This window comes from Impatiens glandulifera, chromosome 4, assembly GCF_907164915.1.
Source record: "Impatiens glandulifera chromosome 4, dImpGla2.1, whole genome shotgun sequence".
In the NCBI taxonomy this organism is placed as follows: Eukaryota; Viridiplantae; Streptophyta; class Magnoliopsida; order Ericales; family Balsaminaceae; genus Impatiens; species Impatiens glandulifera.
In genome coordinates this window covers 46,980,842-46,998,061 of record NC_061865.1, presented here as the reverse complement: position 1 = coordinate 46,998,061, position 17,220 = coordinate 46,980,842, and the positions used below count along the sequence as shown (strand labels likewise).

Genomic DNA, 17,220 nt, shown 5'->3' with positions numbered 1-17,220 from the left:
CAAATTTTAAATTGGAAAACTCCATTTTTTAAATTATATAAAAAAACAACCAGATTTTTCACAATTAAGAGTTTTTGGATGTTTATGTTATGCCAAAAATAACACTCCTCGCAAAACTAAATTTGAACAAAGAGGAAAAAAATGTGTTTTCATTGGATATTGTCTAGGACAAAAAGGATATAGAGTTTTTGACATTGCAACTGAAAATATTTTGTCACAAGAGATATTATTTTTTATGAAAATATCTTTCCATATCAAAGGAAAATAAAATTTTCAGAAAAGATAAATGATTCTATAAATATAGATCATTTTGATGAATCTGATGAAGAATCAGAAGACTCATTTATAGAAGATTCAACTTCTATAAATGATGATGCTGATCATGATTCAAATTTCTGTGAAAACTCTAACCAAAACTCTTTTATACAACTAAGTGAAACCAATGTTTTACAAAATCAACAAAGAAAAAGTAATAGGGAAAAGAAGACCCATGTTTGGCATGATAGTTATGTTGTTAATTCATACAAATCTTAAAAGTGGAACTTCTTATACTCCAAACACTTTTCCATATACAACTAAATGTATTAATAATGAACACTTAGATTTTTTAGAAACTATTTCCACAGTTAAAAAACCACAATCTTACAAAGAAGCTGGAAAAATTAAACATTGTCAGATTATCATGAATGAGGAACTAACTGCCTTAAAAAACAATAATACCTGGAATCTAGTTACACTTCCAAATGGAAAGAAACCAATTGGATGCAGATGGATTTACAAGACGAAGTTAAATCCAAATGGAACAGTGGCAAAGTACAAAGTGAGGCTAGTAGAAAAGGGGATACAACCAAAGAGATGATATTGACTTCCACGATAGCTTCTCTCCAGTTGCAAAAGCAGTCACGGTAAGAATCTTACTCGCTTTGACAGTCTCTAACAATTGGTTTTCGCAGCAGTTTGACGTTAACAATGCTTTTCTCCACGGTGACCTGGATGAAGATGTATACATGCACCTTCCAGAAGGGCTAATTGGAGCAAAAGAAAATCAGGTATGTCATCTTAATAAAAGCCTTTATGGCTTAAAACAATCCTCAAGGCAGTGGAACAAAGAACTTTCAAAAAAATTGATTGAATTTGACTTTGTTCAGTCAATAAATGATAACTGTTTGTTTATTTTGAAAACTGAAAAAACATTCACTGCCTTATTAGTATATGTAGATGACATACTTGTTGCTGGAAATTGTTTACAGACTATTAATAATGTTAAACAATATCTAGATTCAAAATTCACAATCAAAGATTTAGGAAATGCTAAGTATTTCCTTGGACTAGAATTACAACGCACTTGTGCTGGTTTGTTTGTAAATCAACGTAAGTATATACTTCACATACTAGCTGACACAGGATTATCTGGGTGCAAACCAGTTAAAATTCCCATAAAAAGGGGATAAAGTTTAATGAATTGGACAGTCCAGATTTAGTCGAACTAGAAAAATTTAGAAGACTAATTGGACGACTGATTTACTTAAACTTCTCTCGACCAGATATTTATGTTAGTGTTCAACAGCTGAGTCAATATATGCATAAACCATTAGAAGTTAATTGGGAGGCAGCTTTACATGTAGTTACATACTTAAAGGGAACGCCTTCACTAGGACTTTTTTACTCTTGTAATTCTAACTATATGATTGAGGGTTTTTCAAATGCCGATTGGGCAACATGTACAGATAGTCGAAGATCTCTCACAGGTTATTGCATTAAACTTGGAGGAGCTTTGGTGTCCTGGAAGACAAAAAAACAAACTACGGTATCACGGTCGACCGCTGAAGCAGAATACCAGAGTATGGCCACTACAGTTTGTGAGCTAAAGTGGATATCTTATTTGTTGAACGATTTTAGCACAAAAGTGAGTTTGCCGATTCCACTTCGATGTGATAATGAAGCTGCAATTCATATTGCTAAAAATCCGGTCTTTCACGAGAGAACGAAGCATTTAGATATAGATTGTCACCTTGTTAGAGATAACTTTAAACAAGGTTTTATTCAACCTCTACATGTCTATTCAAAGATGCAGGAAGCTGACATATTCACAAAAGCTTTAGATCGTGGTTTATTTTTCAGCCTCCGAGACAAGATGAACTTGAGAGATGTCCATCTTGAGGAGGGGATGTAAAATAATTAGTTTATATTCATTTTTGAATGTACTGATATAATACAAGGACTATTGTAATATTTTAATATAATATAAATACCAGATTAAAAGCCAAATAGGCTCATTTGGATTTTCATCGTTTTTCAATCTCATTTTGCCCTAATTCTTTGTCTTGATCTTTAATCAAGAAATTTACATAACAGACTTGGAGGACAAGCTTTCTATTAGACCGCTTGAATTTCTTAAGAAAATCTATGACAAAAAAAATATAGAAAACAGTCTTATGTATCTTTTATTCTCTAGAATCAATTTTCAGAAAACTCTTTCATTACAACTCTACATTAAAGCCTAATGTTTGAACTAAAACTATTCAAAGATATTAAATGATATGAGGTGGTTAGCCTTGCCGAACTAAAGTGTGCTTTCTATTTCTTTCTTTTTTCAAAGTTATCAACTAGGGCTCAAGAACTTGAACCAGATTTTACAATATGAGCACTTGACTTTTTTCAGCACAATAAATTTTCTTTTAAGATACTAAATAAGGGCTCAAATTACACATTGGCGCCGAAAATACTATACATCAATGCCACATTAAGTTATTAATCATACACATACATACCCTTAGGGCATTTTCATCTTCTCAAAAACCATCACATTGGCACCATATATATACTATACATCAATGCCACATTAAGTTATATCATACACATACACTTAGAGCATTTTCATCTTCTCAAAAACCATCATCCCCAGCTGGTCCTTGATAATAATTAAAAAATGAAGCTCTAAAGTAATCCTACACTCAAGGTCATTACTTCATGAATCCAGAGATGGCATTTAATCTTGCACATTTAATCATCCATGGAAATGTGGAAAGAAACAAGTCCAAAGATGACTTACTTGTTAGGAGCTCACAGTGCAAACCAAATCCTATAGATCGCCTGAATAATAGAAAGGGATTCTTCAATGGAACAAAAATATAAGATTGAGTAATATAACTGAATTCCTAAACTAAGGAAATACTCTATCTTAGTTTCTCGTTTGGAAACACTTTTTGCATCTAGAGTCTAAGTTTCAATGTTCTAAATGGCGGTAGGCGGTAAGTGACTGCCAGTTGAAATATTTTCACTATATAAATATAAATATAATAAAGTTATTCTATAATTACCATTTTACCAAAAGTCCAAATTAATATAAATAATCTAACGTAGTAAAATTTAACAAAAATAAGACTATAAGCAACAAGATACTAGATGACTAAGCGAGATAAGAAGCAACTAGAAGGAGAAACAACTAGTGACTTCCATTTAGAACACTGCTAAGTTTGGATGAGTATGTCGACAAATTCATGAATATATGTCTAATTAAGTTAAGTTTCAAACCGTTGTCTTATTTGAATCTCCACACGAATGAGATATTCTAACAAAAAAAATGTGTTTCCATAGAAATTTATAGGAGAGTTCTCATCCAAACTGTTTCTAAATTGTTATCTCTATGTAAACTTAAAATTAATGCACTAAAATATACAATAGAGAATTCAAATATGTTTCCCCTTCTCTTTACAGAGAACCCGTGCTTTCTAAGATTTTACATATTTTAATTTTGTATTAGAACCATGCAGACCTTAATATAAATTGTAATGGTAAAAGGAAATAAAAATTCACCTGTTTTCACTAACTTCTCATAGTTGAACAATCCAAAGCTTGATGTCGACCCTTTCAGACTATTCTCACCTCAAAAGGATCCTCCGCTCGATTCCTTTCCCTTCCCAAACACTAAACATAGTGTATGGTAAGTTATAACTACGACAACAACAACAACAACAAAAATGAACTCAGACAATTAAGCAGCCAAAACTAAGGGAAAATAAAATAGACTTTCAGCTGTATCATCAAATATCTATGCAATTTCATCAATTTATTCAGATCATCACATATAAGCAAGTAAAAGCGGTCAACCATTATACATGACCCCCTTTCGTCCTTAAAATACAAATATTTGAGCAACCAATCCTACGACTAACCTTATTGGATCTAGCAAGAACATCAGGGTCTATGCTAAATGATGGATATTGTAGTGTCCCACACTAATGGAAGCAGGTAACTGTTAACACAACTATAAAATAAATTGTAGACTATGCAGTTCATGTGATTAGCATTAGATGTTTATAAACTATACTTTCAGCTTAACATACTCCATTTAGAAACACTCTATCTGGATCTGGATTCATAGATATAAAAACTTTTGTAAAATAAACTTAGTCATAGAAGAATGTAATTATTATTTTTGTTTATGTATAGACACAAAAACATATTCCAAAAGTGTTTCCAAATGTCTCTTCTCAAAATTATAGAATTAGGCTCTTCTCAATTTAGTTTGCAACTCTTTGACAAATGCTACCTTACTTAAGAGATACAAATGACTTGCTTATTCATGGCCAAAATTAGTCTTAGAAAAGAGGGGCCTAAAAATAGCTTAAGGACATTAAAGGGAGATGAAATATGTCATGCTGTCTAATCTTAATCAAATGTCATTGGAGAAAAGACTAGAGGATACAATGCCAACAACTCATAAGCATAACATTCCACCAAAAAGTTGTTCAAACAAAGATGATCCTATGTTACTATTGGCTTTTTTTTTCTTTTGCATGAAAAGGTGCTATAGGTTTAGGCAAAAATCATATAAAGAATATACCCTAATTGACTAGTTCATTCATACTTCCGGTCCTAGTCTTGCCCCATAAGAGAAGTTCCACGCACACGGTCAACGAGCTCCAACTGCTTGGTTAAGTGATCAAGGCAATCATAGATCCGCTCTGATTGAAGGTGTGATTTATCCCGCACAATAAACTCAGACACACATCCATTTACTTCAATCAAGCTACAACCCGGGGTTTTCTCTACTCCTTTTTCCCTCATCATTTTCCTCACTTTCCCTGCCTTCTCCCACATTTTAGCTTCTCCATACATATTAGCAAGAAGGACATAAATCCCACTATCATGGGGATCCAACTCAATCAGCTTCTTGGCTGCCCTTTCTCCCATATCAAGATTTTTATGAGCTCCACAAGCAAAAAATAGTGAGCCCCACACCACTGCATCTGCCTCCATCGGCATGCTATTTATAAGCTCTTCAGCCTCATCCAACATACCAGCCCGACCAAGAAGGTCAACCATGCAAGAATAATGTTTAAGCCTAGGGCTAAGTTTGAAGATAGAGGACATTTCGGAAAAGAACTTTCGACCCTCTTCAACCAAACCTCCGTGACAACATGCTTTTAGTACCGCAAGAAATGTAATCTCGTCAGGCATCAAACCGATATCAATCATCTTCGAAAAGTACGATATGGCTTCACGTGGGTTCCCATGTAAGGCTAAACCGTCCACAATGACTGTCCATGTCAACGAGTTCCTTACCAGCATCTCATCGAAAACATCAAGTGCCTTCGGAATGTTCCCACATTTAGCGTACATATCAACGAGAGCTGTTCCTAAAGCAACATTTAGAGAAAGCATTTGCTTCTTGATGTAGTTATGAATCCATATTCCCATATCTAGAGCGCCAAGTTGTGAGCTAGCGGACAAACAACTAACCATCGTCACTTCATCGGGTTTCACATCAGAACACAGCATTTCTTGAAACAAAGACAAAGCCTCCTTGAAATTATGTCCTTGGACGTAACCGTTTATCATAGCATTCCATGGTACAACATCTTTCTCCGGCATTTCATCAAACAGCTTACGGGCGATCTCTAAAAGGCCAACTTTGGAATACCCAACAATCATAGTGGTCCAAGACACCATGGTTTTATTGGTCATATTGTTAAATAACACTTTTGCTAGCTCAACCTTTCCACATTTCACATACATATCCATAAGTGCATTAGCAAGTGGCACAGTAAGGTTCAGACCATTTTCATCAATGTATCGACGACACTTAGCTCCAAGTCCTATATCTTCCAACTGAGCACAAGATGAGACTACTCCAATCATTGTCACCTCATCCGGAGGTATACCCTTTTCCAACATTTGTCTATAAAGAGCTAAAGCCTCGAGTGCTAATCCAGCACGAACATACCCATTAATCAAAGAATTCCAAGAAACTAAATCTCTCTCACAGCTTTCATCAAACACCTTCCTTGCAACATCCAGCTCTCCAAATGACACCAGTAAATGGATTATAGCATTATGCACAAAAATATCTGAATCAAATCCCTGTTTCAAAACATGTCCAATGATCTGATTCCCAACACAAATTGATGACAAACGAGAACAAGATTTAAGCAACAAAGGGTAAGTATAATTATCAGGAATTGACCTACTTCTCAACATACTTTTATACAATAAAACAGCTTCTTTTGTTTTATCTTTCTCACCGTAACCTCTAATAGACACATTCCAGGAGAACGTATTCATGTTTCTGGAATCTCTAAGTAAAGTCATACAGTAATCAATATTACCCATTTCTGAGATTGCGCAAAAAGCGACCAATCGACTCGTAGCCAACCTATCTAAGAACAAGCCGGTCACAATCATCTGTGCCTGAATTTGCTTCAACTGGGTCATGGAATTGCATTTTTTCTCCAAGAGAGTGAGCAAGGGGTTGGAGAGGACGAAGACGTGGGTACTGTTCCAGTTGTTGGGTTTGTCTTTGTAAGGCAAGAGAGAACGTGTGTGGAGACAGGACGGAGAAGGTGTTGAAAGAGGACTGGAAAGAAGTCGCAGATTTTTGAGGTGGAAGATGGAGAAATAAACCATTGATTATCCACCAACACTATTGCTTTAATCTAGCGGAAACATTACAAGAAGCTCGTTGATGTTTTCCAAGATCATTGAAATGAACCGGAAGTTTCCACATTGCGGCGTTTATTTAGGTCGGTCCCTCTAGTTCTCAAAACTTGCGTCCATTGTTGAGTTCTTCTGGTAGGAAATTTGAGAAAATGATTCCAATAATAGGCTAAATGGAAAAAATGGGAGCATGCCAGCGGATAAATTAAATAGAATTGGTGACTTTTTTTTTCGGACGAAAATGTCTCTATTGCGTCAGGATGCGTGACGCAATTTTTTATATTTTAAAAAAATTTAATTATGAATTTTTTTTTAAAGAAAATGGCCCAGCTGAGTCACACAACTTTTATTTTTCAAAAAGTTTTAATTATGATTTTTTTTTTTTGAAGAAAATGGCTCAGTTGCATCATGTAATCGCGTCACGCAATCCCAGTTGCGAGACGAAAAAAAAATTATCTCGCGATTACGGTTGCGTCACGCAACCTCCGACATGGGCAAAATCGTTCAAAAACAGTAAAAAGGGTCACCAACGCTTTTTTTTTAACCTCTAGACTTTCCGTATTTAACACATTTTTGAGGTTCATCTCCTCAAATTTTCCCTTCTAATTTTCTACTAGTTCTCAATTATATTCTTCTTCAATTACAAATGCATGCTGAAGAGTAACATTTTTTTCTAAATTTGTTATCTAATTCATTTATTTTTAATATTTTAATAGAATTTAATCACCCACGATTAAAACCATAAATTTGAAACTGGTCTTGTCATTTATCCTGTGAATTTCAACTAGTGGATTTCGTATAATAAAAAAATAATAAAAAATAACAAAAAGTCATCGACTCGTTTATATAATAATAGGTAAAGTAGAGATTAAAATTCAAAAAATATTGTTTCGCAATTACAATATATTATTGACTCTATTAAGAACAACACAATTAAAATAAACACAAACTCTTAAATAATGAAAGAGTTTGACATTCTCAGTGTATAGAATTAAAAATCGGTAATCTACCTACATGAAACTAAAAATAGGTAAACCCAATGAAAACTAAAAAACGGGAAAATGAGAAATAAGAGAGTAATAAGTGAGAAAAAAAAATAAATGATTTTTTTTTTTTTAAAAACATGATAAACCCGTTGAGTTAACCCGGGTTGCCGAATTTCCTCTAACCAGCGAGTTGATTGCAATTCTGTTTTTTATCAACCCAGCCCGGTTTGACCAGGGTTCTTAAATCCATCCGGCTGGCTCAGTTTTTAAACTATGATTTAAAATAAACTCCCTAATTAAATAATAAACTTAAATATGTCCCTTTGTAAGATTAAATTCCATAATAAAAGTATAAGCTTAATGGATTAAATTTAGTGCCCACAATTTTTAACAAGAGCTTAATGAGTTAAATCTAGTGCCCACTATTTCTGACATAGCCCAAACAAAACAAGAAAAAAGTAGTGTTCAAAAATTTATTTTTGGGTTTGAGTCCAAATTAGTTAGACACATTTAACCCGATTAATAAACCAGTCACAATCGAGTCGACCTGAAATACCCAACATCTTTAAATATCAAGCATTTGTAGATAGTATTGAAATGCGGCCAAATTGTGTTTTACTTAGAGGAAAACCACTCTAAATACCACCTTCCATTGCAAAAAAAAAAAACAGTGGAACAAATTCAACAACACAATCTGAGGTTTACACAATTCTTTACTTTTTCTCCCTCAAACATCTGAAAATGGCCATCCAGCTGAGATATACAAAAACATGTCTCTTTTTTTAGTAGAACAAACACCTCTCTTTATCTATAGGTATACACACACAACTAGAAGAAAAATCAAGCAAAAAACCATAATTTGATGAACAAGGCAAAACCCATTTGCAAAACAAAAGCAGCCACCAATGAGATTGTCACATCTTCCGTCTGTATATACGACTTTAAGTTCAAGGTAACAAATGAGGCTGATGCAATGCCCGTAGCAATAATGATCACCCATCGAATAAATTCAACCGGTATCACCAACAGAATCTGAAATAAATATATTCAATCGTCAACAAGTCAATCAGATATATAAATCTGATATATTGATCTGGAATCAGACCATCCTATAGAACCATGTAATGAATCCAATTCTTTTAATGGAAACTGAAAAATAGTGACTATTTTAGGGAGATAAATGAACATATTTGTTAGCACATTTTATGACTAAACCAGCCAGAGGATAAGCTGGCTCTTCTACATTTGTAACAACCCTTAGAGAAATCATGATTCCGAAAAATCAGTGATCTAAAAAATAATATGGATAATAATCTAGTAAATATATATATTTTTTAAATGGTCCTAGGTGAATACTTGAATCCATGACCCTAAGAACACGAGTTCATGTGTTCTACCACTTAGCTATGAGTCTCCAGAATAATCTAGTAATAATCTTTATAAGAAAATTTATAAAGAAAACTTTCATTTTGTACTTTTCAATTGGACCGTGATTGATTATGCTAGATATCGTGACAAAATATCAGTTTCCAAATAGGCTCTCAGAAAACAATTAATTTTCATCCATTCAACTGCCAATTCATGCAAAAACATGATTTTCTCACAAGGCCTATAATCAGGAAGAGTCTGCCACAACCTTTGTGCAAATTAAACTTGAAAAACAACATACATATTGAAAGTAATGTACATTTGGAAATAGTAATATAAAGCATACCATATCTTGGAATTATAAATGAGTCAGGCAGATACTCTGTCTAAGGCCTTGCTTGATGTGAGTTATTATTATATGAGATTATTTTCAAATAACTCACTAACCAATCTACCGTCAAATCTACAATAATATAATTCAAATTGTCAACCAAAATACCAAATTACCTTTTCTTTTTTAAAATATTTTAAAGTAATAAGGACATTTTGGTCATTTACATCAATAACCCACTTCTTATACCAAGGTTATTTGGAAATAAGGAGTTGTTTATTCAAATAACCCCAGATCAAACAAGGCCTAAAGGTAGTTCATACGTTTTATTTCAATTTCATTACCAGAATTTAGAATTAGTTAGGGAAGATATATTGGTCCAAGACGACAAAGTGATAAATCAGAGGGGAGGGAATTGAGAGAACATAATTCAATTGAATCTTTCCATACATTCAACTGATTCAACATGCTGATGCAAGATCATCTTAACCTATTTATAGGCCTAATCTACACAATAGTTACAATTCTACCATATATCATTACTTACAAATATACCACTCACCATTTTCATTCCAAACACACTATATTCGAATGTTATCATGTTAATAACATTCATTGCATGTTCTCATTATAAAATTCCACAATAGGGCCATTAAATCTGGGTTATTCGCATACCAGCAGATCATGATAATACAATGATGCAAATTTTAGGATTTTCTTCAGACTTACCGAGCTAAAGATGAAGACAAATAGCGAATAACCCCACATGCACCAAAAGCGTACAAGGTTGGTGTTTGAACCCATGTACTGAAGCAAGAAGAAGAATGCTAAAGGCACAAGTAGTGCATAGCCGTATATTGAACAAGCTGCCACATTTATATAGTTGACATCAAAACTCCAAGAAGTGGTGCTACCGCTCTTTTTGTGCATAAGGTAGGTGGCACAGTTTCCAAGTGAACCAATCAAAAATACCAATGTAGTTGATATCCATACAAGTCCATATCTGGAATGAGTTAGAGGAATTAGAGCACTATTCTTTAAGAAGAACATTAAACTAAATAATATAAAGTTTTTGAATCACAAATAGTCAAAGTGTTAGTCAGCCCAGAATGTATATGAAAAATTGTTGAACGAAACTCTTAGTCCAGGAGGCAATAAAATGGCAACACTACTGAGGAGAAAACTAAGGGTGTATTTGATAAAATTAAATATTAAGTGTTGAATGGGAACCAAGTCTATGAAAAATAAATGATGAATAAACCAAATGAAAATAACTAAATTTGGAGTCTTGGTATGCAAGTTGATATGATAAGTGTGGAACTAATGTTGGTAAAGTATTTAAAGACTATTTCAACCTTATAATGAAGTAATTTGATTAATTTTCAGGGGTTAAAGTTGTCTTTTAGATGCTCTTACAAAATTACCGAGTTAAGTCATTCATAATTTACAAAGTTTCTATCTTAATTTGAGCCGAATGTAAATAAATAAATCATTTTAAATAACAATTATCAAATTAACTTAATTCTAAGCACTTAATCTGAATATAAGACGTGTTATCAAATGTCACCTAAATATACAAATATAATAATTCTCACTAGATCTTGGAATTTTGCCAACTATTACTATTTAAAAATTGTACTCAACTAGTTAATACTTGATCAATCACCAAATTTGCTCAAACTGGCAAATGAATTGGAACTCAACATTGGTGAAACCAACTTTATAAACTGGTGATGTTATGTTACATGCCAAACATGAATTATAATAGAATAGGATGAAATTTAGGATGGAAAGTAGATGGAAATAGTAAAGGGGGTGAGAGATTAGACGAACAACCAAACATGAATTAGAATGGAATAGGATGAAAGAGATTACATGATTACATCCCTACAACTTAGATAGAGACTAACATAATTACTTTTAACAATTAACTGCCATTAATCATATAACTTACTAACAACTGCCATAGTACTTATCTATTTATTAGTTTCATTTGGAAACGGGTTTGTATTTGGATCTCAGTCTTACTGGGAAACAAACTGCTATTAACTTTTGGGATATACATCCATATACATTTTCTATAATACACAGGAAATCAGGTCACATGATCTAAGCATCTAATTATCCCAAAAGTTTAACAGTTTGTAGATCTACCGACCGACTATTGGTATGTTCTAAACATTATTAGGATGGAAAGTATATGAGAAAACATATAGGAGAAGGTGAGAGATTAGAAAATTGGTCCAAGACCTACATTTGAAGAAAAACCTAACAATTAAAGTATATTCAATATCAAACTCAACATCTTCTAAAGGGGTTACATCCTATTACTAAAATAGAGAATTATATAATTCATTTGAACTACTAACATACCTACCTTTAACTACTATTAAGCACTCATGATTTACTAACTACAATACTAATCATATTAGGCAAACTATGCTGTAACAGTTTGCAATGAAATATCACAAACCAGCATCAGCAGATTGATACCATTCTAGAACGAAGTGGGAATTTGCAACTCACAGATCTGGGTTTGCATCGATTTTGCTGAAAAAATCTCCAGAGATTGGGTACAAGGAACTCATCAGCCTGTTCATCACAACATCTGTATCTACATTAAAGTACTGTTGATAAGAGGAGATGCTAAAGAATCCATTCCAATTGTTCGCAGGTTGTTGTTCAAGTGTTTCTGCATAATGAAGAAGGATATTAGCAATGCCTTAGTAATTGTGTACTGGACGCTTTTTTTCTTCCGCACAATTGAAAGCATGTAAAAATATAAGTCATTTTGCTTATGATCACATTCAAAAAGCCCATTATGCAATAGTGATACTTAAACGAAGAAATTTAAGATGACCAGAAAAAGGAATAAAGGAGATACTATAGGACAGAAAAACAAAGGCAATAAGCCTCCAACAGAATGCAGGAGTGGATACATCAATATTGGATTGGACGAAATTTCATTAAATTGTAACCCTGCAATAGAATGCAGGAGGATATACATCAACATTGACTGGAGGCATTTCATTGGATTGGTATAATAAACATACTATGTCTCTAGATCAATCCCTTTTTTTTTATTGTGAAGAGAACTTAAAAAAGAATAATAAACATAAGCATCCATACATTTTGATAGGGAATGATTGACTCGCTAGAATTAAACTATTAGACCCAAATAATTCCTCCATCTATCAAAGCACGTTTTGCAAATCTCTGTTATAACTTTGTTATGTTGGCATCATGATCAATGTTCTTTTTGAAAAGGTCATCATGATCAATGTTATCACAGCAAACCTTGTCCTGCTCATAGACAAATGAACGGATAATAACAATAATTTGCAATAAAAGTACATAATATACTTTCCCGTGCCTAAAATAGATGTAGATATACTACCTGTCATAAGAAAAATGAAAAGGATTTCATTTTATAACACAACTGAATGATCATTATTGTGGGCCATCATTCTACGGGAGAATTCAGTAGGAAACTTGACAAATGCAGAACCAAAATACAGAAGTAAAAATTGCATAGAAGAATTTGGAACCATCAGATGTACATACCGCTTTGACCTCCAAGAGTTTGATATCTCCCGCCAGAATTTCCTCCATTAGCAGGAGGAAATATTTGCATCTTTGCATTAGGGGCTGCATTCAAGATTTACAAGTAAATATAAACAAGAGTAATCACATAAAGCAAGAAACTCTTCCAGAACCTTGTTATTGAAATCAAATTCATCTACCTTCATAGGCAGCTGGTTTAATTTCTTCACTGATGACAGCCTAAAAACAGAGATTAAATTTATAATTAAGATATAAAAATGTTAACATGCAAAACATGCATCCTCTTTGAATCATAGTAGAACAATATAGGAGAATCATACAAGAACGAATCAGCATTTAATAATCATATAATGGTATTAACTTTGAACCACCGAATGAGGTTAATGCTGGTTCTAGCTTACGCGCAGAGGATTGTAAATAGATACAGACACATTCCAACCAAAAGATTAATCAATTAGATCAAAATCCCTCTTGAATATTGCACAATATAGAATCGTTACATGAATAATTACAGATATTAGGTCAAGATCGTAATCACGTACCGGCACTGAGCCAAGCAAATGGCTGGTCGGAAGATTAGCTATGGACTCATCCATGGATTTGAAGTTAAGAAGCAAGAGAACGGTAGAGATTAAACTAGTATGATCAGAAAGCTAAATCTATGTTCAATTGAAGAAGACTTTAAAGAACTTCAGCTCTGGTTCAAAGTTGAGCCCTAAACTTCGTTCCTGGAGTTCATTTTGTTAAAATAAATAAATAAATTATTGCTATTATAATTCAGCTTCTTTCTCAATCATGCTTTTCTTTTAAAGAATAAAGGAAAAATATGGGGAAATTTAATGAAATGGCCCATAACAAGTGTAATTCCAAAAAAGGTTCACGCCCTAGTGAAGTTGGAAAAAAATGTTTTTTTGTCCGACGAAAAGTTTGAAATACCCCTCCGCGTGCCTGATTTGCCGTTCATTTACGAAAAATGTCATTCACGCATTTTCATCTTAAATGCGTGAGTTGATTAACACGTTTTAGATGAAAATGCGTGAATGACACTTCTCATTTTTCAATTTACGAGAAGTGTCATTCACGCATTTCATCTAAAAAGCGTTAATCAACTCACGAATTTTAGATGAAACGCGTGAATGATACTTCTCGTCTTTCATCGTATATATAACTTTTTTGCCATAATTTAAAACAAAACCCCCCGATTCACGAATATCCATTTCTACTCTCTCCCATCCCGACTTCCAAAACTTCGTCTTTACAACTGCCGACTTTCCATTCCAACTTCGTTCAACATCATCGATCAACCTCGTTCAACATCATCGTTCCTCGTCTGTCTGTAAGTCGTCCGTCATCCGTTCGTCCGTCTCTTCGATATATTCAGGTGAGTTTAGGGCTTAAGGTTTAGGTTTAGGTTTTGGTTTCGATGTATATTCTGCCGTTTATATTGATGGATATTGATGTATTTAGGTTTAGGCTTAGGTTCTGGTTTCGTTTATGTGTGTATATGCTTTTAGGGTATATGACGAGTATTATATCAGTGTTCTTATTCTACATGCATGCATTTCTCGTTTGTTATGTTCTTGTTAAGAAATGACATTTTCGTGTATTCTTTGATGTTGCTTGAGTTGTTATATTATGTTTTTCATATTAATGTATTTAGAACTGTCAATTTGCAAGCATTTCTCAATGGTTAATTCTATTAGTGATTTTGGATTATTAAAAACTAATAAGACAACTAATTTTAACATGATTTTGGTTGCAGTATGATGTGCAATATGAAACTGGGCAACTTAGACCTTATTTGAAATAGTTTAGGTAATTATAATTTTCTGGATTTGCTTACTCCCATGTTGTTCCTTGTTTTGAGATGGAGTCCACCATAATTTCTGAGTTTGCTGAGAGGGTATCATAAAAAACCAATATGGAAAAAATTGGCACCAAGTTTGCTTCAATGAATCTAACTGAAAGGGTAGAGCAAACCCAATTCACATTCTTATTCAAAGGGTACCCGTTACTGCGGTTCTCAGGAACGGTTATACACCAAATGCTCCTCAGGAAGTCCAGCTCAAATTCTATGGAGATGAAGTTCCTTGTGAATGGAGAAGAGCTGTGCTTCGGGATGAAGGAGTTTGCATTGGTCACATGTTTCAATTTTGGGAGATTCCCTGCGAAGGAAACGATTTTCAATTTGGTTGAAGAATCTCCAACCTTGGTTGTTAAATATTTTAAAAGTAATCAACTTGTTAGAACAACATACCTTCATTCAAAATTTGTGTCCTTCTCTGATAGGGAAGATGCATTGAAATTGGGGCTGGTATACCTAGTTTCCCATTATCTCTTTGCCCTTGACCCAAAGAGGATAATAAATATCAAACTCCTCAGCATGGTCGATGACATCGACCCCTTCTTCAATTTTCCATGGAGAAAGGTGTCCTTTAGAGCAACCATAAAGGGTTTGACCAAGGACCTTAATCACTACAGGTTGCTATATCTGGAGAAGAAGAAAACCATGGGGAAGAAGAACAAAGACAATGATGTCGATATTTCTTATACCGTATATGGGTTCTCACTAGCCTTACAAGTGTGGACTTATGAGGTTATCCAAATGTTTGTCCCCAATCTTGCAAGTAAAACGATGCTTCAAACGCAAGAGCCTGTCTGCCCAAGGATAATACAGTACAAATCTAGGAGGAAGAGCACCGCCTCTGATCTTCACACTGCCCTGCAAGGCAAGATTGTCAAGAAAATGGAATTGTCTAAAGAAGAGAAGATCTTATATGTTGGGGAGGACTTTGAAGATATGGGAGGTAATGTTTATGATGTCTTTTTTTATCTTGTTTGCAGAAAGAGGAAATTTGGAGATATTGAAGATGTAGTTCCTCATAAACCTGACATGAGGAAGAAAAGACAAATTACTCTTGCCAAAGCCAAACCTTCCACGAGTAGAAGAACCCGCAACCCTACCCCTAGTACCAACAACTCTTATTCTGTCGAGAATGCCACGAGTAGAAAAGACGATGAATCCTCTCCTCTAACTCCAACAACAACAACTCCCCAGGATAGATGTAGATTAAATGAACTTACGAAGGAGCTAAATGAATTCAAAACTGCAATGAGAACTGAAATAAATCTCATTAAAGAGATGTTAAACCAATTACAACAAGAGTTTAGCATATTATCAGCCACACTAGGGGAGGAACAGAGAAGGAGAAGATTTAATGATGAAGATTTAACAGAGAAAAAGAAGGAGAATGAGGAAGACAAGGATGAGGAAGATTTTGAGGTGAATGAGAAATATTTGGATAAGGTGAATGTGTGTATTGAGCATATGTTGAATGATGATAAATTTGAGGTATTTCTTGCATTTGGTGCATTTCTATTATATGGTCTAATTAAAGACTTTTGTTTTTTTTTGTAGGATGGGGAGAAATACAATGATGGACTTGTGGAGGAGAAGAAAAATGACGATGTGTGTATTGAGGATTTGTTGATTGATGATAAATTTGAGGCATTTCTTGCATTTGGTGCATTTCTTGCATTTGGTCCATTTCTATTATATGGTCTAATTAAAGACTTTTGTATTTTTGTAGGATGGGGAGAAAGACAATGATGGACTTGTGGAGGAGAAGAAAAATGACGATGTGTGTATTGAGGATTTGTTGATTGATGATAAATTTGAGGTATTTCTTGTATTTGGTGCATTTCTTGCATTTGGTGCATTTATATTATATGGTCTAATTAAAGACTTTTGTTATTTATAGGATGGGGAGAAATACAATGATGGGCTTGTAGAGGAGAAGAAAAATGACGATGTGTGTATTGAGGATTTGTTGATTGATGATAATATTGATGTATTTATTTCTTGCATTTGGTGTATTTCTTGCATTTGGTGCATTTCTTGCATTTGGTGCATTTCTTGCATTTGGTGCATTTCTTGCATTTGGTGCATTTCTTGTATTTGGTGCATTTCTTGTATTTGGTGCATTTCTTACATTTGGTCTAATTAAAGCATTTTGTGTTTTTTTGTAGGAT

General features: G+C 33.9%; 2 protein-coding genes across 5 annotated transcripts; both read right to left on the bottom strand.

Annotated features, from left to right (window-relative positions):
- Positions 1 to 3,774: 3,774 nt before the first annotated feature.
- Positions 3,775 to 7,065, bottom strand: LOC124935985 (pentatricopeptide repeat-containing protein At2g22410, mitochondrial). Of its 4 annotated transcripts, none has more exons than XM_047476433.1 (2): positions 4,871 to 7,065; positions 3,775 to 3,954 (listed from the first exon to the last, which is right to left on the bottom strand). In XM_047476433.1, the coding sequence occupies exon 1, from the start codon at positions 6,907 to 6,909 to the stop codon at positions 4,879 to 4,881; it is 2,031 nt and encodes a 676-aa protein (XP_047332389.1). In that variant the 5' UTR covers positions 6,910 to 7,065; the 3' UTR covers positions 3,775 to 3,954; positions 4,871 to 4,878. The 4 variants fall into 4 exon arrangements, with proteins under 4 accessions (XP_047332389.1, XP_047332387.1, XP_047332388.1 ...); XM_047476431.1 differs by having other exon boundaries at positions 3,776 to 3,954; positions 4,847 to 7,065; XM_047476432.1 differs by lacking the exon at positions 3,775 to 3,954 and adding an exon at positions 4,017 to 4,255 and having other exon boundaries at positions 4,847 to 7,065.
- Positions 7,066 to 8,519: 1,454 nt separating this feature from the next.
- LOC124936949 (protein YIPF1 homolog) lies at positions 8,520 to 13,916 on the bottom strand. Its single transcript, XM_047477476.1, has 6 exons — positions 13,731 to 13,916; positions 13,368 to 13,407; positions 13,189 to 13,272; positions 12,151 to 12,316; positions 10,354 to 10,627; positions 8,520 to 8,957 (listed from the first exon to the last, which is right to left on the bottom strand). Exons 1-6 carry the CDS (start codon positions 13,782 to 13,784, stop codon positions 8,766 to 8,768), a joined length of 810 nt encoding a protein of 269 aa, XP_047333432.1. The 5' UTR covers positions 13,785 to 13,916; the 3' UTR covers positions 8,520 to 8,765.
- Positions 13,917 to 17,220: the final 3,304 nt, after the last annotated feature.

Bases quoted from the DNA above. Each gene is read 5' to 3' on its own strand.
- LOC124935985 (XM_047476433.1), bottom strand. From the start codon at position 6,909: ATGGTTTATTTCTCCATCTTCCACCTCAAAAATCTGCGACTTCTTTCC.
- LOC124936949 (XM_047477476.1), bottom strand. From the start codon at position 13,784: ATGGATGAGTCCATAGCTAATCTTCCGACCAGCCATTTGCTTGGCTCA. The intron at 13,408-13,730 runs GTACGTGATTAC...CTCTGTTTTTAG, and splicing joins ATTTGCTTGGCTCAGTGCCG to GCTGTCATCAGTGAAGAAAT. The intron at 10,628-12,150 runs GTGAGTTGCAAA...AACTCATTCCAG, and splicing joins ATCGATGCAAACCCAGATCT to ATATGGACTTGTATGGATAT.